This window comes from Phasianus colchicus, chromosome 18 (genome assembly GCF_987193195.1).
Source record: "Phasianus colchicus chromosome 18, bPhaCol1.hap1.1, whole genome shotgun sequence".
In the NCBI taxonomy this organism is placed as follows: domain Eukaryota; kingdom Metazoa; phylum Chordata; class Aves; order Galliformes; family Phasianidae; genus Phasianus; species Phasianus colchicus.
This window is the reverse complement of record NC_143453.1, coordinates 8,394,203-8,418,373: the sequence shown is the minus strand read 5'-3', so window position 1 is coordinate 8,418,373 and position 24,171 is coordinate 8,394,203. Positions and strand designations below refer to the sequence as shown.

Sequence of the window (24,171 nt, the reverse complement as noted above, 5' to 3'; positions counted from 1 at the left end):
TTTAATTTTTTATGAAATGAGCTTTTATCTGTGTTTTTTTTTTAAAGAAGGGTAAGGTGGTGAGAAAAGAAACAAAGTTAAGAATTGTGGTTATTGTATAAACTCAGATTTATGTGTTGCTTTGCATGTGGAAGTTTAACTCAATTTTGAGTTAGCTATGAAATGTGTTTGTCAAGTTCAACCTTTGCAGTGGACAACTGCAGTTTATTTTAGTAAATATAATAACCTGTGTTGCAGCAACAAAGCTGTTTGTGTTCTCATCTTTTCCTCTTTCCCTTCCTCCCATTACCTTTCCAACCAGTAAAAATTGGTCTGCGTCATCCTGACCCAGTAGTGGAAACCAGTTCGTTGTCCAGTGTAACCCCTCCTGATGTGTGGTACCAGACATCAATATCAGAGGAAACCATTGATAATGGATGGTTGTCAGCTTTGCAGCTTGAAGCAATCACTTATGCAGCCCAGGTATGCTGGATGGATGGGTACAGCTTAAAAACTAACATGGAATTCAGGAAGATAACTATCTGATAAGTGCAGCTATGTCAGTTTTATAGTGAGAAGATAATAGAAGCTCAGAGCTTGAGGGTGCATTAAGAGGTGGCAGGTGAGCTTCACTGCAGATGAATGTGAGGTGATACACCTAGGGAAACACTGTCTAATCAACTTCCACAAAGCAGATCTCAAACTGTCTTAAGGTTCACAAAGAGACACTTAGTTATTTATTACTGTGAAATAACGTAATGGGCTGCAGCAGCCCTAATTAAGAAAGCCTGTGATGTTTGATATCATTGGGAAAGATATTGAGAAGACTAGATATCATTTTGCTACTAAATTAAAATCTCAGTAGACCCACATGATTTTGTTGACATGCAGAGAGCTGCATACACAGGAAGGAAGTGAAGGTTAACAGACACAGGAAGATCATAGGAATAAGTTGCCTCTTAGAGTCTTTTTTTGCCTGAGATTTCTCAGGCTGGTGAAGAGAAAAATAAAGGGGGATACAGCCAAGGTTTACGTAGTCAAGAAGAATGGTAGAATTGTTCTTCACATTTCACAGAAGTGGCAGTAATGGCAGCTAGTGAGACTGACAAGAGAATGCTTCTTTACACAAGGCCAATGATTATCTTGGTCTTATTGCTGCAAAAGGCTGTGGAGAGTTTTAAAGTAATAAATATGAACGTTAACGGCTGCTACATTCATATCCAACAATTCCAGACACTGAGGGAAGGAGGTGGGGATCAGGGCCATGTAAAGCAGCCAAGCTCATACACACTCCCTAAATATAAATGCCTCTTCATGCTGTCAGGGACTGTTTGGTTGAGTGGATTGCTGGTCTCATCCAGTAGGATGCTTCTTATGTTTGTTGATGACAGTTTACAGTGATATATTCTGGAGAATGAATACAAGTTTTTGTTCTTTGTCCTACAGCAACATGAAACATTCCTTCCCAATGGAGACAGAGCTGGATTCTTGATAGGTGATGGTGCTGGTGTGGGAAAAGGAAGGACCATAGCTGGGATAATCTATGAAAATTACTTGTTAGGCAGAAAAAGAGCAGTCTGGTAAGTGTATATGAATTTCTTAGAACAGACACTATATATAGTATCTGTAGTACTTAAATTCAGTGTAACCTGTCTTCTGAGAAACAGTTTGCCAACTGGTCTTTGAACTTCTAATGTAACTTACAGTGAATGTTTTTTTAATATTTTCAGGTTTAGCGTGTCAAATGATCTGAAATACGATGCTGAAAGAGATTTGAGAGATATTGGAGCAAAAAACATTTTGGTTCATTCACTAAACAAGGTGTGGAAACTTTTTTCTATGTACAGTTGAGGCAAAACTTTAGGTACGCCTGTGTGACAAGTTGTGTGTATTAACTGTTGTAAGAATGTACTAATTTTAATAAAATTACTGCCTAGGTCTTGTTTGACAGGCTACCTCCTTACAAAGATCCATGCAGTACTTCAAGTTAATCATGTAAATAGGCCCCTTGTAGGATTAAGTCTTAACATTTGATATTTTTTAAGCACTGTTCTTTAAACCACTACTGACACAGGTAGGAGAATATTTTCTAGTAGTTAAGATCATCCTTAAATCTTCTAGATTTTGTACTTTTTTTTACTCCCCATGATGCACTTTATGTGTAGTACACTTTTTTGTGTATGATGACAGAATGATGGAATTTCTCAGTAATGTATTAAAGCAGCAGTAGAATATAAAGTTATTTTCAATGCTGTCTGCTTAGGATTAGCTGCTTAGATAAAATGTGAGACGTGATTACTATTTGAGTTCACTGAACTTAAAATTCCTTTTGGGTTAGTGTTCTTGCTTTGTGAAGTCTTAGTTTCTAAAAATGCAGTGAAGCTTCTGGAAATTGTCATTTACAGTAGTGCCTATGAATACACTAAATAGCTATAAGGAATGCATTTGAACAACAAAAAAAGTTAACTGTATTTAAGGAAACCAGATGTTGATCTTTGAGGCCTCAAATCTAGTCCTCAAGCACATGTTTAAGCAGAATGCTGTATAACCCCTTAACAAAAATTTCCCATAGGCAGATGTGCCCTAAGCATGAGGTGGAGGTCCAGGAGTTCCAAGAATACAAATGTTAAGATTACCAGCACGCCTTAGTGATAAGGTAGATGGCTCTGAGAAGGAATTCCTTAAATAATCTATCTATCTCTATTGCAGTTCAAGTATGGGAAAATTTCTTCTAAACATAATGGAAGTGTGAAGAAGGGGGTCATCTTTGCCACGTACTCTTCTCTTATTGGTGAAAGTCAGTCTGGTGGTAAATACAAGACCAGATTAAAGCAGCTTCTTCACTGGTGTGGTGAAGATTTTGATGGAGTTGTATCCTTTATTTGGAGTTGATTGTAACCAAACTGTTACTTAAGTATACATCTTTAAAGACAGTCCTGTGTTTTTACTTGCTAGTGCTTCTAGGTATTGCTCTCTTGTTGTGACAGTAATGAATTCATGTGCTTAGACAGTAGACTCACATGGCAAATCTATTGCCATTATATTATGATGCAGCTGTTATGCTAGAGATTAACTTCTGCTTTTTCTACAGGGTAGGTGAAACAGTACTTAAGTTTACACTGTGCCTCTCTCCAGGATATTCAGTTTCTTCTAGGAGTGTTGCTGACACTTTGAAGAATTTAGTTCTGAAAAGCATGTGTAATTGTCTTATTAAATACCAGTGAAATGTTTTTTTCCTGAGTTTTAATTGAAAAGTGTGACTGGTGTATTTAAAATTTACTGTTGTAACCTATCCCTAATTTGTGGTTTGTCTTGTTTTCTCCTTTTAATGCTCCATTCAAAACAACAACAAAAAGCTTTTCCTTAATCGTGGTTCAGATAGTATTTGATGAGTGTCATAAAGCCAAGAATCTCTGTCCTGTTGGTTCATCAAAGCCAACAAAAACTGGTCTGGCTGTATTGGAACTTCAAAATAAGCTTCCAAAAGCTCGTGTTGTTTATGCCAGTGCCACAGGTATGTACTATCTGGTCTGTATTAAATGTCTGTTGCTTTCACAGGTGCTGTTACAACTTCTGTTGTTCTCCTAGGTGCATCTGAGCCAAGAAATATGGCGTATATGAACCGTCTTGGAATATGGGGTGAAGGGACTCCATTTAGGGAATTCAGTGATTTCATTCAGGCTGTTGAAAGAAGGTAACATTTTGAAGAGCTATAGCAAGAACGTGTTTGTCATTGAATGTGCTTTCCAGTTCCTTTGTTGTCACATGCGTAATCCTCTACAAACTCATCCTGTCACACACTTTCTGCCTCTGGATTGTAAATCCAGCAAAAATACAACTGATGTGGTAAATATGGATGTTTCCCCTCGCTGAAAATTGAGAGTTCAGAAACTGGTTAAAGTAGACCTCTAAAAATGTGGTTGGTGTGGAGGAGAGGATGTTTTGCTACTGATCATTAAAACTCAGTGTGTACTGAGTATGTGCAGTATAGTCAGAGTCTCACTGTATGCAAAAGCTCTCCAATGTTTAAGCTCAGTTCAGGCAAGGACTGCTCATTTGCTTTCTGGCATAAGAAACCAAAGAAATTGTAGCTGTTGAAAGCTACTACGTATTTCACAACTTCTTAAAAATAAGTAAATAAATGTGAGAGAGGTTGGGGAATAATGCCACTGCTGTATTCTTTGTTAGGTGAACATTTAATATACTCTGTTTCTGTCTCCTTGACAAGGATTTCAAACACTTCGGAATGTTACAGTAGGGCTTCGTGTGCATCTTCTTGCATACCATCTACATGATGTGTGATTTTTCTAGACTGTGCAAATGTCTGTTTGTTAGAGTAAGTGTCGAATGAGCATTAAAGAAATTGCAGGTCCAAGCTTGTGAATAGGTGAGCTTTGCAGTTGACTTCTGTGCTCTCAAGGTGATATTGCTAAAGGTGTTTTGCTGTTAGAGAGAACATAATTATTGTCCTACCAGCATAAATCTTAGTAACTTAACATGGTTTTGTATGTATTTTAAATCCTATCTGTTGTGTATAAAACTGCAATACAATATTTTTTTGCATACTTGGCTAACCATTATGCACATACTATTTAGTATTTGATATCTCCTAGTGCATGAGAGAGAAAGCAAGTGAATGTTTATACTTACATACATACAGTACTCAAGAGTTAGGGATCTCATTTTATCCAGAGGACAAATTTCATGGCCTTCTAATTAGTACTGTTTAGTTAAACACAACTATTGACTTTTTGCAAACATCCCTCCACATCCATAAGTGTGCTGTTTTATTTTTTAAGCACTGGAGTGTTTTTTGTTTAACAATCGTTGTTCTTGAAAGTGGACTTTTAATATGGACTTCATTTGTTTTTATTTTAGAGGTGTTGGTGCCATGGAGATAGTTGCTATGGATATGAAACTGAGAGGAATGTACATAGCAAGACAGTTGAGCTTTTCAGGTGTAACCTTCAAAATTGATGAAGTTCTGCTCTCGCAGGAATACGTTAAAATGTACAATAAATCTGTGAAACTGGTAAGAATGACTTAAACTTGCTTCGTGCCTTGACTTCTGAGTTCTAAGCTACTTGACTTAAATCTTAATGCTCCTGAAATAAAATGTAGTGCTGTTGAAATACAGGAATGGCATCTGTCTGTCAAGATTTCTCCATTTAAGACTTCAGCAGATGCTGCTAGTTCTTGTTTGGAGTCATAAAAGCTGTAGTTTTGGGTGTATCTTCTAATATCACCACAGTACCACTATGGTCCTAGGGGAAAATTAATTAGAATAACGGAATATCCTGGGTTGTAGAGGATACATGAGCATCACAGAATCACAGGGATTGGATGGGACCTCAGGAGATCGAATCCAACCCCCCTGTTAAAGCAGGTTCCCTATGATAGGTCACACAGGTAGGTGTCCAGACGGGTCTTTAGTATTTCTGTAGAAGGACACTTGACAGTCTGTCTGGGCAGCCAGTTCCAGTGCTCTGTCACCCTTACTGTAAAGAAGTTCTGCATGGTTTATATGGAACTCTGTGTTCAGGCTTTAGACCATTGTTCTTTGTCCTGTCACTGCACACCACCAAGAAGAGCCTGGCCTCAATTGATTTGCCTCCCAAGTCCCTTTAGATATGTATAAATGTTTATCAGATCCTCCCTCAGTGGTCTTTTCCTGTAGGCTGAACAGACCCGGGTTACTCAGCCTTTCCTTATAAGGGAGATGCTCCAGGCTATTTATCACTTTTAATATAGTCAAGTCCAGTTCCTAACTCTACACAGGACTACCTGTGAGTTAAGCTGTGTATCTGAGAGCATTGTCAAAATGTTTTCTGAACACAGGCTTAGGCCTTTGAATGGGATGTTTGTTCCACTGTTTTTTCCATCATACTGAAGACCTTTTTCCTAAGATGAAGCTTGAACTTCCTGACAAAACTTAATTATCCCTTGGTCATAGATTAAAATGAACAGGGTCTTTACCTGCTGTACAAGTGCTTATGCATGACTCAGTATTCATATTGCATAGCTACAGTAATTAATTTTAATCTTTGACAGGTATGACATGAACTTCAAAACAGCATTTTACTTTATGAGGGTTGTTCAAAAGTCATTAGATTCATATCCAGAGCTTGCTTATTTGCATGTAGAAGTCTTACTTTAACATTCTTGTCTTAGGCAAGTTTTAAAGGTTATAAGAAAACATTGCAGAAGTGAAAGTGCAGTGGTTTTCTTTTGGATCTCATTTATACTTAATTATAGACAGTTCTCTTTGCTTTCTTAGTCTGAATGTATTAATGTAGAAACTAGATAATTAGAAAATGCTCTGTATTTGCATTAGCAGTAGTGTAAATATACCCACTTTTCATTATGAGAGTAATTATGTTTTGAATTTACAAAGCCATAACTACTTTCTTTTTTCGGAGTTTTGTTTGATGTGTGAGGAGTTTCCTTGACTTGCAGTCCCATAGTATCGTGACTTTAAATTGTGCTTGCCTTTATTTGGATACTGAAGAACATAACAATGCAGCTTTGAAATGTGATGTGTAAAGCAATTAACACTCTCTTCTTCAGTGGGTCAGTGCTAGAGAGAGGTTCCAACAAGCAGCGGATCTTATTGACGCAGAACAACGAATGAAGAAATCCATGTGGGGTCAGTTCTGGTCTGCTCATCAGAGGTTTTTCAAGTACCTTTGCATAGCATCTAAGGTGAAGAGGGTGGTGCAGCTTGCTCGGGAGGAAATCAAGAATGGGAAAGTAAGTTGATCAAAGCTTACCTTTAAATATTTTTGTAAAATATAAAGCTCTGATTTTCTTGTTTATAAGAAGTATTTCCAGATGCGTTGTAGCTGCTTGCTTCTGTGCATTCTGGTATAGAGGCTGCTCAATGAGCAGAAGATGAGGCAAAAGTCAACTTAGTCATCTGGGTAACAACACCTTGTATTCGTTTGTCCTTTAGTGTGTTGTTATCGGCCTGCAGTCGACAGGAGAAGCAAGGACATTAGAAGCTTTGGAAGAAGGTGGTGGTGAACTGAATGACTTTGTTTCTACAGCAAAGTAAGATTTGATCAGAATTGTGTTTAAAAAAAAAAAAAACTAACCAGAATACAACATAATGTGTGTAGTAAAAGCTGCATGCATGCAAGATCTTGACAGTATTGCTGTAGTGAGCTGTTCGTTAGTTCCTAATTCATGTTAAAATGTGCTTCTGGTGGTGCTGTTCTACTCCAAGTGGGAGGGGGAGTAGACTTGTAAAATACATGCTATGGTTACACAGTCTGTTATCAGATAAGCAGAATCCAACTCTGAGGCCACCTTGTTGAAGATCTTAAGTGTCAGATTACATTATTTAAGCAGTAAGAAGATGTTAGTGAAAATAATGCTATATACCAAAATGAAATTTAACAGGTTAAAGTCTCTATCACTACTTTTTAGAGGGTGACAAATATTACGATATGGGTGATAATTATACAGGGTGCTTCTGTAATAGCATTCATGGAGAATAATTGTTCACAGAAGTCACACATGCTACTGAAATGTCACTTAGAGGTTCTTACTTCAAGTGAACGCAGATTTGACTGAAGATTTCTTTTTTCTTTCCTTAAACAGGGGAGTATTCCAGTCTCTTATTGAAAAGCACTTTCCAGCTCCTGACAGGAAGAAGCTTTTTAGCTTGTTGGGAATTGACTTGACTGCTCAAAGCAACAACAATTCACCCAGAGACAGCCCTTGCAAGGAGAACAAAATAAAGAAACGGAAAGGTAATACTTCTCTTCTTACACTAATATCATAATGAAAATAGCAGCTTTAGAGCTACTGAGAAGTGTACTTCAGGGAAAAAGCGTGGGGATGTAAGTATTGGTAGCAGTTGTCATGAAAGAGCACGTTATTTTTAAAACTACTGAAGAAACAATGCAGCCTGTAAATTCTAGTTACTACTTTGCTCAGAATCTGGGCTGATCTAGAATGGAGTTGTATCCCAAGGTAACTTCTACATCAGATGACTTGATGCTTGCTTTTTCTCATGGCTAAAAAAGAAGTCTGGTACCCTTTCTGGTGATACTTCTGCCAAAAAAAACATTGATTATAAAAGTATTGGGGGGGAGATCCTACTGAAAAACTTCCATCTTCTAGAAATAGATCTGTTTCAGTATTTTTTAGTTTGTAAGTAGTGGTGGTGGGGGGGGAAAAAAAACAAACCTCAGAAATAAATTACATGGCCTGAACTAACTTTTTCTTTCTGTCCTTTGGTGGTGGTGATGGAATTAGGTGAAGAAGTAAGCAGAGAAGCCAAAAAGGCTCGTAAAACAGGTGGCCTTGCAGGTAGCAGCTCTGATGAGAGCGAAAGTGAGTCTGATGCTTCAGACGATGAAGAAAGTGACAATGAGAGCTCCAGGTTTCTCAGTTCTGGAGATGATGATGACTTCAACCCATTCAGAGATGAATCCAGTGAGGATGATGAAGATGGTAAGGTGCTTTTAGTACTTGGTCAAGCAAGTAACTGTACTTGGGGAAAGTGAGCATGTAAAGTCTGTCTTCAGCATTTAATTGAGCTAAAATATGACTAAATTACTTAGTTTAATTCTGAGATGAGATTCAAGTGTTGACTCGTATCTCTTTATGCTGATTTTACACACTAAATTGCAAACTTCATACATCCCTTTTGTAAAGAGAACATTGTTGTTTTTTCTAAGGTAAATGCTCGTTAAAATTCTGAAAATATTTCATTTAATTCTAGATCCCTGGTTAATTAGAAAAGAGCATAAAAAAATTAAAGAGAAGAAAAAGAAGAAGAGCATAGATCCTGATTCTATTCAAAGTGCCTTATTAGCTTCTGGTCTTGGCTCAAAACGACCTAGCTGTTTTACTTCCACTGTTGGCACCACCACTTCTAGTACCAACACATCAGGTAAGAACAAATTTATTGGGGTTGATTTATTCTTTTTTATTTTTTTTGCAAATAAGTAGAGAAATTCTAAGTTGTAAATGCTTCTATTTCAGCAAACAGTAACACAAACAGCAGCTTCGTAACAAGTCAAGATGCTGTTGAAAGGGCCCAACAAATGAAGAAAGAACTGCTTGATAAACTGGAAAAGCTGGCTGAAGATCTTCCACCAAATACACTGGATGAGCTTATAGATGAACTGGGTGGTCCTGAAAATGTTGCAGAGGTAGGCTGATGTTCAGAGTCAGAGAAATTTAATGTTTTTTCTGCTACAGCTGTAGATTACTGTCATTCTTCAAGATCACAACCTATGTATCTGTTAAAGAGAAGTTATTCATTGGCTTTTAGCATTAATCTCATGAGATTCAGGCTATTTTTGCTGAATGCCTTTAAATGAAGGAGAAACTTGAATGAAGGAGAAACTTGAAGATTGGAGTATTGAGAGGGGCTCTGAATAAATGGGTTATTTCTGAGGCTGGTAGTAGTTTCTTAACAAGCAAGCTCCAGTACTAATTCCTGTTCCTATTAGTAGTGATTAAGAAAGTTGTTCTTTCTTAACCCTTGTCAGTTTGATGCTTGGGCATGAGAGATGGAACAGCTTTAGCTCATCTTCCTAGGCAGTAAACATTAAGAACACAATAGGTGCATTTGTGGAAAAGTCTGAGCATGTTTTTTTCTCAGAAATTGGAAAAACTTCTCTCAGCTACCTGTCTCTAAGTAGAAATATCATTGTGATTTAAAAGACACTGTTAAAATTGTGAAAAGTCTCAGCTACCATTTTAGTTCATTTTCTTAGTATTCCTGAAGTCCTCTGGAGTTCTGAGCATTTGTCTCCAGCTCCTGTTTTCAGGAATGAAATAGTAAACTTTTATGACTTGACATCTTTTCTTTCTTCTAACAGGCAGTAGCCTCTTCAGCTCAATACATAACTTCAGGACTAGTCTATAGAATTATTTGATGACTAATATAAATCCCTTGTGGACAGTAGTATAACATTGCATTTCTACAGAAATGATTTTGTTGTACGTTTCCCTGAACCACCTCTAAGTAAGTGTTCCACATGTCAGTTAATGACATTGACTAAAAAATAATCGAGGTTCTCTTTGTAGATTTCTGGATTGATGACACGTATTTTAAGATGGGTATATGAATAAGTAACAGCGGTGCTTGAAGGTTTTGGTCATGTTGTAGTTCTGGTATTTCCATAATGAGCTTCTATTCACTTTTTATTTTCAAAGATGACTGGCCGCAAAGGAAGAGTAGTGAGCAACGATGATGGCAGCATATCTTACGAGTCAAGGTCTGAACTTGATGTGCCTGTTGAAATTCTGAACATCACAGAAAAGCAGAGGTTCATGGACGGAGATAAGGTAGCTCTTAAATACAACTTAGAAGAACTTGCCAGATGAGTCAGCCATGTAGAGCCACAACTTCACTGTCGGTTATCTCACAGTGATTTTATTCACTATGAATACTAGCTAGAAAGCATTTACTATTCTGTGCTGTATGTTTTTCAAACCAAGATGTTGAGTAGTCCCATCAAGTGTGTGGTGCAGCATTCTGCACAGATCAGGCTGTAGGTTGGGGGGGGTGTGGAGGCCTCGTGCCAATAGGGAAGATAGCACCCCTAAACTAGTCTTATGAAACTGCATATATTTAAAAAGCAAGTAAGCTTTTCATGTATTCCAGAATCCTTTATCTGAATTACTGTGTACTTAATGCTACCAAGAGAAAACAAAGTTGAGAAAGAGGGGAGGAAAGCACAGACTGGCTTGGTGTGGCAAGGGAGAAAAATTTTCAGTGAGAGGTTAGAATGAAAGGATGGAGGCTGTTTATCTTAAGCTTTGTTGAGAAGTAATGCTTAGACTGATAGTTTTCAGCCTTTGTCTTGCACTCTGAAATAAAGTAAAGACTGGAATAATCATAGAACTTGAGCTAATAAAATAAGGAGAGGAAAAAATCCACGATGGCTGGTTCATTTGAGCATGCTACCACAAGAGGGCAAATGAAGTAAACATAGCTGTTGTGTGGTCTGTTACTGCATTCAGGGAGAACTATTTATGTTCCTGTAAGTGACTTCCACACAGTCCAAACATTTGCATTCTTTCAAGGTAAATGGAAATAGCAGAATAGCCACATGCACTTCCTTTTATGGGATTAGCCCCAACTTTTTGTCTTTTTTTCCATGTTGCTGTCAGAACAAATCTCCCTCAGTCGCTTCTTTCTTTGTGACATACAGGCCAGTGCCAGGCAAATGTGCCCTTTGGAATGGCAGGGCTGCAATGTGCTATCCCTCATTTGCATAGGAGGGTGTTGCCAAAAAATAAACTGGAAAAACACTTATTTAAATAAACTGTAGAAAACTTTGCTAGCATTTCTAACTTTGATGGGGAACCATAGTTTTTTCTCACCTTTTCTTCTTGAGATATTAAGAACAAATGACTTGTTTCTAACATGTCTGAAATATTATCCAAAATCAAATTTTCTTAGAATCTGAAGAAACTGAACCTTTATCAGTTTTTTTTGCTAAATATTGTTTTCTTAATTGAAAGAACATTGCCATAATCTCGGAGGCTGCCAGCTCTGGTATCTCACTGCAAGCAGACCGTAGAGCTAAGAATCAGAGGCGGAGAGTTCACATGACCCTGGAGTTGCCATGGAGTGCAGACAGAGCAATACAGCAGTTTGGTAAATAACTTCTTTGTATCTTTTCCTCTTAGCAAATTCAGTGAGTTTACTCAGCATTACTGCTCATTCCTGTGAAGTTTGGAGCAGCCTTCTAAGGATCCTTCCAGTCTCTTTTACCTGTGGCAGAATTACTTTTATGTGCAGTCACAGCTAATAGTCTCAAAAGCTTTCATAGTACCCTAGTGAACAAGTTCATACAGCAACTTAGCTTTGTATGTATCAAGTCTCTTCATGAAGTTACCACAGCTCTGGTTTGTGACTGCTGGCTGGATTACAGTGAAAACTAATTTGCAGCAGGATTAAGTTCTGGCTATTTTCTTTACACAATTCATAGTTTATTAAAAATGTTAATTGGAGTGGAATTTATTTTAAGATATGTTCTTGTATTTAACTATCCAGGAAGAACTCATAGATCCAACCAAGTGACTGCTCCAGAGTATGTGTTCCTGATTTCTGAGTTGGCCGGAGAGCAGAGATTTGCATCTATAGTTGCAAAAAGACTGGAAAGCTTGGTAAGATTGTTTCAAGAAATGTGATCCTTCACTTAAGGAAAAATACAACTTAGTTTATTGTTTCTTCAATTTATTCTAATCACAAAGATGTGTCTTAACAGGGAGCCCTTACTCATGGTGACAGACGGGCTACAGAAACTCGAGACCTCAGCAGATTCAATTTTGACAATAAGGTGATGGTTCTGTTTTGTTTGAAAAGCTTATACTGTGGTGCTCATTCTGCAAATGACATGTTGAGGGAGGATCTCTTCTGTTTCCTGTTACGTATTTTTACTTTAACTACAGTACTTTCTGATGGGAGGGTGCCTTCTTTTCAAGACAGCCAGAGAGAATCTTAATTCTATTTGTAGAACTATATGAAGCACAAATGTGTGCAAATTACTTCTCTGCATTTGCTCATAACTCAAGTATTAAGTAAATGACATGTGTACTTGCAATTACTATTAAAAAATAAATTTGGCAGTTGTAATTAGAAATTAACATTGGGCTGGTCATGTAGTATAACTTAGAACTGAAGCTTTTAAACAGTTCCCCTCAGTATTGTTAAACAGAAGAATGTTTTGTTGTAAATCAAACATTTGTTTGCCCCATGTGTGCTTGGAACTGAGACACAAACACTTGATCACAGAGCAACTTTCTTTCTCTTATGTAGTATGGCAGGAATGCTTTAGAGATTGTTATGAAATCCATTGTGAATTTAGACAGCCCGATGGTCTCACCACCTCCTGATTTTCCTGGAGACTTTTTCAAAGGTAATTATAATCCACTGGATGTAATTGTCTTTACTCATTCTCTAATATGCAGAAAATGCTAGTAATGCTAGAGCTAGAAAATATTGCTATTTAAACTGATCAGCTGGCCCAGGTAGGTTCTCATTGGATTTATTTCTGTGTATTGTGCTGAATGTTGAAGTTCAAATAAGGAAAGATAGGTGAACCCACTCAGTACAGAGCTTGTTGTTTGCTACCAGTAAGTTGGTGCATCTTGTTTTCCCATGGGTTCACATACAGTGCCTGTTAGTAGTTTTCCCTGCCTGTGTTTCCTGTCTTGCTTATCAATGTATTTAAGTAGCAATTGCAAGTGATGTATTTGAGGTTGTCAGTTAAAATTGGATCTTGAAGCAAGGTTGATAAGCTGTTATGTCATTGGTGTATTTTTAGGTGGCAAAGCAACTGTGATCTTTTTTTCCTAGATGTTCGTCAAGGATTGATTGGTGTAGGGCTGATAAATGTAGAAGACAGATCTGGAATTCTAACTCTTGATAAAGGTATTTATGCTTTCAGTGTATCTGTAAAATGTCACCAGAAGTTATTTATCCACTTGTACATCGTGATGGTGGATTCCTAACAGCAAAACCAAAGTTGTAATTATTAAAAAAAAAAACCACCAAAAAACACTTCTTCAAAGACCTTGGGAATGTTTTCCTCATTTGTGAAAGAATGGATCTTTTTCTTTTTAGATGCTGTGAACACTGCTTGAAAGCTTGTCATCATAAAGCTTAATCTTTGACCAGATGTATTTCTTTTTCTTTTTTCTTAAGATTATAACAACATAGGAAAATTTCTGAATAGAATTCTTGGCATGGAAGTACATCAGCAGAATGCTTTATTCCAGTACTTCTCTGACACATTAAATGCAGTTATTCAAAATGCAAAAAAGAATGGAAGATATGATATGGGCATCTTAGGTGAGTTACTCAATATCTCACTATATCTCATTGTTCCTATACTTAAGAAAAGAGAAGAGGAGTAACTCTGTTCTTTCCTTTTAAGATTTGGGCTCCGGGGATGAGAAAGTGAGGAAAGCAGATGTTAAGAAGTTTTTAACTCCTGGATATTCTACCTCTGGACATGTAGAGCTATACACAGTAAGTTAATTTTTTCCACATTTTTATGATTGAATAAGACTAGTTTGCCCATAATTTCATTAAATACTTCAAATCTGCTAAGCTTCCACTGAGTGGAGGAGGAGGGGGAAGGAAGTGCCATGCACTTCACTGGGAATGATTAGATTTTCTGGTTCTTCAGTTAACATATCAGTAATTGTTCTAAAGCTTCTTTCACTTCAAATACCTGTGTGGTTTTCTTCTAGATCAGTGTGGAGAGAGGAATGTCTTGGGATGAAGCAACTAAGATCTGGGCAGAGCAGACAGGTCCAGATGATGGGTTCTATTTATCGCTACAGGTAAGATTCTTTGCTCTGCCCTATGTGTGTTCTGCAAAGTTTGTTTTGGGGCTAATCAAATAAGCTGTCACCTCTGAAAAATGTTTGAATCAACCACTGTTCAGTTTTGAGAAATGTTCAATCTTCAAGATTAATATTGATTTTATTTCCAGCTCTAATTATGAAGCACTCACTTCTAGTTGCTTTTGGGTATCTGCTTATAGGCTTGAGCCTAAACGAATATCTTATTTAAACCTGTATGACAAAAGCAGGTAAGCTCGCTTTCTATAAGGTGAATGTAAATTTGTTATAGATCCCTGTCTTGTAAAGGCATCCTTATTAATGGTTTTATTATTGAATGTCTGCATGCACTTGTATTCTGCAAAAATGCAGTAGGAAATCACTTGAGGTAGGTGCTGTCAGCATGTTGATACTTACAAAGTTCTTGGGTTTTGTTTGTGTTTTTCCAGATAAGAAATAACAAGAAAACAGCTATTTTAGTGAAAGAAGTGAATCCTAAAAAGAAGCTTTTTTTGGTATACAGACCAAATACTGGGAAACAACTCAAACTAGAAACATGTGCAGACCTGAAAAAGAAATATAAGAAGGTAATCACTAAATGATACTAGTTTCAATTAGGGGGCAAGAAATGCAAGTAGTTTTTGTTTGTATGCAACTGTCAAATCAGATATGGATCACTTTTTCTGTAGCATGGCATGTTCTGGAACTTTGCAAGTATATCTGTATGCTTTCTGTATTGTTGTATCCCAAGTTGTCTGAATATGAGCTGTGTTGTAGTGATATAAAGTGAGTTGTTTCTTAGGGCTAGGAAGGAGAAGGCTTATTTCTATGTGAGGTGTATCAGCATGCTCTTAGTAAGCAGCTGTGTGCAGCGTATTCTTAGGCATAATTCTGAAACTTCAGCTGCTTGCTGCTAATGTTCTTTTAAATACTGCAAGGAATTACTTTGTTTAGAGGCTGGCATGATATCTAACTTCATTTAAAAACAACTTCATAGTGTTGATCCTTCTCACTTTTTAAGAAAATCATTTCATGTTAACTACTGGACAGCTGAGATTCTGATGTTCTTCCTGAGACTTTGCTGTGTTAAGTGCTTTGTTATTCCTTGGAGACTGCATTTTGGCTGAATACCTTTTGGAATTGCAGATAACTTACCTTCTTCCACCATCAGGATGTTGTTACACCCTGTTTTCACATAGCAGTGAGCAAATTTGTTTTGTTATCTGTAAATCTTGATGTCTTCTACTTGCTAATCTTTAATATTCCATTCTGAATTTACCAGGTACCTTCTGAAGATGCTCTGCCACACTGGTTAGAGCAGTATAACTCTTCTGCAGACACCTGCACACATGCTTACTGGTTAGTATTTGCATGCACATAGAGATGCTTTCTTCAACTTGAATTACTTACCTGAGCCAGCTTATCACTGCTGTTATAACTGAGCTTTTCTTTGTGGAACTTAAAGGTGTTTTTTCTCTCTTCCCTCTAGGAGAGGCAATTGTAAGAAGGCAGGCTTGGGATTAGTTTGTGAAGTGGGACTCCGTTGTCGAACTTACTACGTCTTGTGTGGTTCAGTATTGAGCGTGTGGACAAAAGTAGAAGGCGTTCTAGCCTCTGTGAGTGGTACAAATGTGAAAATGCAGATAGTTCGTCTAAGAACTGAAGATGGGCAGAGGATCGTAGGTAAGTGGCTCATCTGCTCTTTTATGTCCATTCTGAGGTGGGAGGGAGTTGTAACAAACTCTGTTAAAAGTTGTTTAGGAGGCTTTTCACGAAGATGCTTACAGGAGAAATGGCTTCTGTTGAGGAGGGACAGAAGGTACTATTAGAATCTGGATTTGTCATACAAACATCATTTTGAGTCAGGTTGTAGACTTTGGAATGTTTATTCTCTCCGTTCTTTTTGACTGCAGACAAAATTCAGACAGTTTCCTATTGACCTGCCTTTGAAACTGTAAGGGCTCCACTTTTTTTTGCCATTTCTGACAAAGAACAGTAAGCCTTTAAAATGATTGTGAGCTTTTGAGCTTGTGAAATGAGAATGATGTTGAGATCAGTATGTAATTTCTTGTTGCCAAGCCTCTTTAGAGGAGGTCTCATGGTACAGGTATCCTAGAGGATTATGAATAGCCTTTTTTTTTTAAAGAGGGATTTCTTGTGATACGTAAAAATCACGAGAGTTCCTAGTCCAGTGCCAATTTGATAAGATGTTGAAGCTAGCTGTTTCATGTCTAAACTTTCATGCTGTTTTAAGTTCTCTGGGACAAAAGTAGAAGCAGGTGATTTGTTTTGTGTGATAGCCAGTAACCTAAGAATAAAATGACAACTTAATTCTACTGATTTAAGACCTCTATGATCTGGTGGCTTCTGAAGATAAAGCTCTTCTTAGAACCAAAACTTGTGGCTGTGCTTGATTAGATTTGACATCAGAAACAGATACGAGTGTTGCATAAATTAAAAGGTGGCATTAAATCAGCCTTCAGCCTGAAGTTTTAATGAACTACAACTTGTGTGTAAGCTTGTGAAAATGATCTCTTGCTGTTTTCAGGCTTGATCATTCCTGCAAATTGCGTGTCGCCCCTTGTCAACCTCCTGTCAACATCAGACCAGTCTCAGCAGCTTGCAGTACAACAGCAGCAGATATGGCAGCAGCATCACCCACAAAGCATCACCAACTTCAACAATGCGTAAGAGGACAAAGTACAGGTGTTGACTTTGGTGTTTGAGGAAAAGGCTGTAAAAGCATATCACTTGCATAAAAATCAGGGACAGATTCCAAAGAAATATAACTTTTTCAGTTCAGTTGTGTGCTCTCAAATACTTTGGGAATAAAGAGATCTAGAAAGGTTGGTAGAACTGAAAGCCAGCAGTTGTCTATGGTGGTGCATCTGTCTTTCCTTATGCTCTCTGTAGTGCTTCCTGTTTGCTCTTTCTTTTGGCCTTTTAAGCTACAAACCACAATTTGTTTGGAAGTGCTTGAAAGTCCCCAAGCAGGCTTTATTTTGATCTTGTCATACAGTGCTCAGGGTTTAACGCAGTGCATCAATGCCATTGCTGTGGGAGATATCCTTGAATGCATGTATTGAGTATATATATAGAAAATATATATGAGGTTTTTCTCTTCAATTTATAAGTTTATAAAAGCATGAAACCTAAAGGTTGCACATCATGCATTCAGGTTCCTTCCCAGTTTCTGTTTGACAGTGCATGTCTTTGGAAACGGGCATGGACAGGATAAACACGCAAGACAGGAATTCAGAGAGAAACACAATCTTAGTTGTACAGCATTGGTTATTATTGCATTTTTATAGTGTTTATACCCAGGTGTTGCATTTTTTCTGGTTCTCTCCTGGGGGTTATATATTTGAGTCTACAACATGTTCTTTTTGTGATAAAACATCTTAAATTAAAATTAGTTCATTTTTAATGTATTAATGGTATTCCTAATGTGTACTGCAAAGAAGGCTAGATGCCTGTTTTCCTTAAATTGAAGCATTTCCTTAATCCGAGGTGGTTATGGAAACTTAAGTGCAAATTCACTTCCATCTCGCATACAATCTTATATTTTTTACTTCATTAATGTAATTTAATTTGTCACTTGTAAGATGAAACCTTACTTGAGCTGTAAATTAGAGAATGGGAAACACTTAAGGGTTCCGCTGTATGTGCTGTTTCTGTTACCCAGTAACTTGAATACTGTTTAATATGTTGTAAGACATTGTAGAGTTTATCTGGAGCTGTTTAAAAGAAATTGTAATGTACAAATGTGAATAGTCACTTATCTATAATATGGGTAAGTTTTGTTTTGCCTATAATAGTAGATGTTTATAAGAAAGTGAAGGACAATGTTTGTCATTTCTTGCTTGCACAGGTTGCACTATTGAAAAATTGAGATTGTATAAACCTGTCCAAAAAAACTACAAGATAATGATCTTGTAGATGTCAAATAAAAGTTATTGTACTAACAAGAAGTGGAGTCTTGTTTAGACAATTTCTGTGTTCCAAAAAACTCACAGGGTGTACAGTTGGAATGTGACAGGACTTGGCATGTTCCAGCCTGCTTTAACCAGGCTTCTGCCTTGTGCTCCAGTTTCCTTCTTGCCTCATTATTTAAAGGTTGATGCAAATTTTAATTAATGCTCTCCTGACTGAGCAGCAGTCCATCATAGCATGTCATTTCTGTAAGTGTGTAGGGAGCCAGACCTAAGTGTCACAGTGTGTATGTGTGCAGTGGGACCAGAAATGCTGTAACTGCAGGCTGAAACCCCCTTAAATGGATGGTTTTGCTTGGGGCTCCATTAACAGTGCTGGTACTGATGCCCTGGTACACTAATGGTGCACGTGTGTGGGGAAGGGAAGCTGTCAGCTTGCTTTCCTCACGCTGCTGTCTGAAATGGTCAGAAGGTGTTTCTCACTCATTGTGACAAGTTGAACATACAGATCCAAAGTCAGAACGCACCCTATGGCTGTAGCACCTGCTGCTTTGCTTAGCTGTGTGTAATGCAGGTGGTGGGTGTGTCCTGGGTAGTATTTTCTAATCCTCTGCTGGTGAAGGGGAGCTTGCCTGAATGCTTTGATATCAGTAGGAGCTGATTATGCATTGGAAAACTAGACCACAGACAGGGAGTGGGGGAGGATGTTCGTGTACGTACCCACTGCTCCGTGTGCTTGGCATCCATTCCAGGAAAAGTAGTGGGATTTTTAAGAAGTATGTTGACAGATTATACTGTAACAGATAGTGAACCAAATTGCTAGGAGCAGCAAGCTGTGTGTGTGGACTTCACTCTGCTGAAACTTGGATCCTTTCAGATGGTGAAACAGTACTTTTATCTTAATCCTCAGTAAAATGGGTTGGTAGATGCCCAAGGTGTCCCTGCTCCAGGATGGAGTTGTATTACATCTGCAACCCAAACAACACAATTCTATGAAAGGCAGTTTTTATAACTAAGAGTTATTTAAATACACTTCAGCTCCTAAGTGCTCTTCTCAGCCTACTGCATTAGCTTTGGTTGAGTTGAGCTGATACTAAATGGATATTATCTGTATTGACAACTAAACATGTTATTTCAGGACTTTAACACTGTTCATCCACATCATTTTAAATCTCTCATAGCTGTGTTCCACAGAGAAAAAATAAAGCAGTAATTTTTTTCTCCACTCACTGCTCTCTGCCTGTTCTCTCCTGCTTGCCATCAGTTCCTTGGTGCTGTCACTGAGTTATTAAGGCATCGGCATCCACGGCTCCAGAGCGTGGTAACATTTCAAAGGCCATCATCCAAAATGGAAAGTTCGTCTTCAAGCTGCAGAGCTGCTGCTTGTCAGAGCCTCTTGCTAGATGGCTGGGGCTGGTTTTGTGAGGGGCTTTTTATTTGGTGGTAGTTTGTACCTTGCATTAGGTGCTGTTAAAGATTAGGTGCTGTTAAAGCTTAGGCAGAAAAGGTCTCTAAATAGCAATTCAGATGAGAGAAGGACATTGAGGAGATAATGTCCTGCAGTGCTGCCCTGAAGGAAAACATTCTCAAAGGGGAGGGGGGGAAAGGGAGATTATTTTGTCTCATAAGCTACAAGGTCAGAATTGTATCACTGTTTGTTACTTGTGGAACACAGATCTGCTTCACAAAAAGTGCTATCTGAAGAGGATGTAAAATTTACAAAGGACAAATTCCTCTGATAGCAGAAGGCAGAGCTGAATGTAAAATGCTGGTGGTGATGTCTGTACTGCAGGAGTTCTGGAAGTAGGAAGGGGAAGGTGCTGCTTTGAGTTGACTGGGGAAATGAAGGGATAGAAATGTGGGGTTTCTCTTTTTTTTTTTTGAACGTCCCTTGATTGCTTAATACTTAACAATGGCAGGTTCATATTTAAAACATCTGATGCAGCACATGCAGTTACAACCTACTGAAAACCCTCTGCACAATGAGTTTTCACTTTCTTCCAGTTGATGTATGGTCTGTTGGGAAAACACACCCCTCAGAAGGACTGAAGTTTCCCCAAAGAAGCTCAGTGCTTCCCCAGTGTGTAGCATTTGCTCCACAAATGAAGAAAGCTCTGCAACCTGTACGCATCTGTCAAGTGAATTATCAAGGGGTTTTTGTATTTTCCTGCTGTGTTCAGATCCTATTGCAGCCTGTACATGTGTATAAGGAGTATATATGTATATATAGAGAGATGTTAAAGGCTACTGAGTTCATGAATTTAAATAATTGTTTTCTTCTGTGGTTTTTTTTGGGGGGGACCTTCCTAAGCTGTGTTGCTATTTTATTCAACTTGCCATCCAGGTAGTTTGTGTGTACTCTGCAATACACACAATGTATCAGGAGCTTCCACAGGCTGTCTGCCTACACTGCAGGTGTTCTCTGATGTCACAGGAGCTGTGCCTTTCCCCTTATTCCCATGCTGAGATGTGTCTGTGCAGTGGTTTCCAGAATGAAGTGTTTTGCAAAGTCCATTGACTGCAGGAGAGCCACTGCGAGAACCGGCTGTGATGAGCAACAAAATACTTCCAATGCTTTCTGTGGTCAGTATGAGGTTTAAAAGTAAGGGTGGAGAAAAAAGCTTTGTGTCGTGTACTGGCAGCAGTGGTGTATGGTTCTGTGTCAGAATCTCAGGGTATAGACTGACAGTTAGCAGAAGTAATAAAGCAGTGCAACCGCAGAATGCGGAGTGCAGAGTGAGCCATGGGAAGCCTCCAGGCCTGACACTCCCGACAGCCGAGCGCGGCGTCAGCCCCATTTGCTGCTCAGGGTGTTTGCCCTGCTGGAGAGAGACAACTTCTTTGAGCAGAAAAACAAAGGAGGGAATAAAAAACTGGAAATGTTGGCGTCTCAGCCACAATGACAGCAGCTGAGGGTAAATTACCACTGAAATCTGATGCTGAATTGACAGATAAGTTAAAAACTAGTGAGAACGTGGTCAGATTTGCTTCTATTTCTTAATTAGACCAAAATCATGTTTGAGTGGATGGGGTTTGAGGCCATCAGAAGCTTTGAGAAGGACATGCTGGGAGCATGGAATGAAAGCAGTGTGTCTGGAGCGCTGGGGCAGTTAGCTTAACCCATACAGAAATGCGTGTAGGTTTAAAAGATGCACCTTGAAAAAGGTCCTGCGGTGCTGCAGGGCTTGAACCAACACGTTGCATTTTACCCTCTGAGATCCAGATTTGGCCAGCACTTCTGAACGTTGTCGTTCTCAGGGCATAACTCCACAGGAGCAGTTTTCCTACGTTTGATTGGCACTGCTAAGGATAAAGAGGCACTTCTGCTAGCATTTCTCTACATCACTCTACACCTTTAAAAGTCCAGTGTGACAAAATGCAAAGGTGTGTAAAGTTTAAGATAATCGTGTATGGGTTTTTGTATTGCTTATCCTAAAGTTAAACGTATGCCAACCTCAAAGACTTCGCCCTGCAGCGCAGTACTGTGCAGGCTGTTCTCCACTGAGCAGGCAGTACCTGTGTGTGCCAACCATTCTTACACAAAGCAGCAGAAGTTTGCTCAGCAATAAGACAACATTTAGAAAGACTTAAGCTCATGTAAATGAACTGTAGAACGTGATGAATTCTGTACTGAGGTTTGGTTTGTTTGTTTTCTTTTGGTAAAATGTCCTAAGAGTGTTTTTGTTGTTTTTTTTTTTCCCAGCCTTTTCTTAAAAAGCTAGAGAGCTCATGAGCTGAGGGCATTTACCCTAGAAAGTCCAGGTATGGTATATTTGTTCCTTCCTTGATGTCCTGTTACACATTTATAAGCTGAGAGAATTGACTGTGCCTGCTAAATTTACAATGAATTGTGGCACACAAAGCATAGATCTGTATCAGCTTAGCCAGAGTGGCTAAGTCATAAATAGGGTGCAAGTGATTTAATTACCCCCCGGGAAGGAAGCCCTGGCCCCTCTAGGCAGCAACAGCAGGATGGTGGACAAGACTTCAGGGCCTCTGCACTGGACTCCTGCCTCAGCCACACTGTGCTGGATTCCCGTCTGGTCTCCCATCCTCTGCCTGCACTACTTAAGTTACAGGCGACGCTACCTCCTGTGACGAGCGTCTGCCAGGGTTGTAAATCCCTCACATTCAGGATTGCCCTTCCTGCTCTGTGTGTACGTAGAGCCCGGCTGGGCTGGTGTGTGTGGCTGTTGTTGGGCTGACAGGCAGCTTGTGGGAAAAGCACACAGATTCTCTGCTCCAAAGCACCCTGCAACCTCCTCCCTGCTTTTGTATGGGGAGAAAAAGGGTTCTGCAGGCGTTATCAGGCAGCATTACAGGGCTCTGCATTCTGCACTGAGAAGTTACCCAAGGCAGGAGCACAGGGGTGTCACATCCTGCCAAAATCTGCATCTGAGGTTTGCTGAGGGCCATGCAGCCTGATGGGAGCGTTCTGAGAACCTGTAACAGCGCTGCAGCCTTTTACCTCTGGATTTCCTCCATCTCCTTTCTCCCTCCTCTGCTCTCCTCTCCCCCCAGTCGTTGTGAAGCTCCACATTCCTTTCCTCACAGTCATTTTCATTTTCCAGACCTGGGCTTTGCTTCCACTCTCTCCTCCACTTCCTTTGCTCCAGTGACCAATAACAAAATAATTAGGGATACTCTCTTCAGGCTTTAAGGTCAATATGTTGTAACAAGGCTATAAGAACAGAGGAGTTTGTGCCTCGCAATTGTTTCAGGAGTCTGATGACACTCATTTTCTATTTTGAAGGCATTCTGTGAGTCAGAAGAGCCAAAAGCGTATACACAATGCATCCTTCCAGAGAGTGACACAATTCTGCATACGATACAGAGGCCACTTGCTGCTCACCTTCCCATCAGGGCATGTGGTGTTGGACACCAGCAGTGTGTGAGAAGCATTTTAAGTGAGGCAGCACACAGCTTTGCTGTCGATTCTTCCAGTCCCGGACACAAAGCAGGTTCAGGAGATCCGGCAGACAGCACTGGGATGAAAGCATGGCTCCGAGCCGTCTGCCCCAGCCAAAGGGCGGGGTGATCCCGCCTGGGCCCGCAGCCACACAGAGGCAGAGCAGCGCAGCCGGCTGAGTGCGCCCCGGGCTGCCTGCCTTGGCACGGCCTTCAAGGATCAGCAGTGGGAGGGAAGCAGGAGCCCAGCCTTCAGGGCGAGGCAGCAAGGTCCTGGCAGACAAAGCGAAGGCATCGGGCAGGGCGAAGCTCTCGCCCATCTGGCAGGGCGATGCAGGCACTGTGGGACCTGACCCTGTGGGTGGCAGCAGGATGCTGTGTGGCAGGGCTGCAGGGCCGTCCTGTCGGCTGCGTCTCTGCAGCTTTACTTGCCTGTTTGTAACCAGCAAAATGATTTGCTTTCTGTTCTTATTTTTCTTTGCTGGTTTTCATTGGAATCTGGTTGGTTTTGATACTGATGCCTGGTCCTTGTTCTCCTGGCAAACGACAAAGAGGGAAACTCTCATTACAGAGATTCCAGGCCTGTGCTTTTGTGGCCGAGGGCTTGGAAACTTCTTGTTGCCAATCTGTGGTCCTCCAGGGAGAGCTCCGGCCAGAGCAGGAGAGAGCAGGCTCGCTTCTCATGCTGTTTCTAAGATAAAACCAGAGAAGCATTAAGGCTGCCTTCTCTTAAACGTTTCCAGTCCCTTCTGACACCTTTACAGGTGCTATTTTTTTCCTCCTTCCTGTGCACGCCATTTCCAAAGCAAAGCATCCCCCTCAAAGATGGAATGAGCCTGGAAGCGGCTCCCCAGCCCACAGGGCAGCACCCGCACGGCGATGCTGAGCAGCTGTCTGCCTGGCAGGGCTGCTCCTCTTGGCAGCCAGACAAAGGACGCAGGAGTAGGAGGAAAACAAGGCTGGGAGGGAAAGTCGCTCCAGATAATACAGCATCTGGCCTTGGGAGAAACCATCTGAATGTGGGGAGCAG

General features: G+C 39.7%; 1 protein-coding gene across 2 annotated transcripts in view; it reads left to right on the top strand.

The window, feature by feature from the left end:
- SBNO1 (strawberry notch homolog 1) overlaps positions 1-18,272 on the top strand; it is a 30,079-nt gene extending 11,807 nt beyond the window's left edge. For both annotated transcript variants that reach the window (XM_031592638.2, XM_031592639.2), the window contains 26 exons: positions 302-462; positions 1,426-1,559; positions 1,710-1,800; positions 2,689-2,850; positions 3,358-3,493; positions 3,568-3,673; positions 4,858-5,011; positions 6,547-6,729; positions 6,932-7,029; positions 7,582-7,733; positions 8,242-8,439; positions 8,711-8,881; positions 8,974-9,143; positions 10,156-10,287; positions 11,470-11,605; positions 12,005-12,117; positions 12,219-12,290; positions 12,770-12,869; positions 13,310-13,384; positions 13,658-13,804; positions 13,890-13,984; positions 14,209-14,301; positions 14,751-14,888; positions 15,584-15,660; positions 15,791-15,984; positions 16,850-18,272. In XM_031592638.2, coding sequence (XP_031448498.2) covers positions 302-462; positions 1,426-1,559; positions 1,710-1,800; positions 2,689-2,850; positions 3,358-3,493; positions 3,568-3,673; positions 4,858-5,011; positions 6,547-6,729; positions 6,932-7,029; positions 7,582-7,733; positions 8,242-8,439; positions 8,711-8,881; positions 8,974-9,143; positions 10,156-10,287; positions 11,470-11,605; positions 12,005-12,117; positions 12,219-12,290; positions 12,770-12,869; positions 13,310-13,384; positions 13,658-13,804; positions 13,890-13,984; positions 14,209-14,301; positions 14,751-14,888; positions 15,584-15,660; positions 15,791-15,984; positions 16,850-16,992 — 3,431 coding nt within the window. In that variant the 3' untranslated portion in view covers positions 16,993-18,272. The remainder of the gene's footprint in view (positions 1-301; positions 463-1,425; positions 1,560-1,709; positions 1,801-2,688; positions 2,851-3,357; positions 3,494-3,567; positions 3,674-4,857; positions 5,012-6,546; positions 6,730-6,931; positions 7,030-7,581; positions 7,734-8,241; positions 8,440-8,710; positions 8,882-8,973; positions 9,144-10,155; positions 10,288-11,469; positions 11,606-12,004; positions 12,118-12,218; positions 12,291-12,769; positions 12,870-13,309; positions 13,385-13,657; positions 13,805-13,889; positions 13,985-14,208; positions 14,302-14,750; positions 14,889-15,583; positions 15,661-15,790; positions 15,985-16,849) is intronic.
- The last annotated feature ends 5,899 nt before the right edge of the window (positions 18,273-24,171 follow it).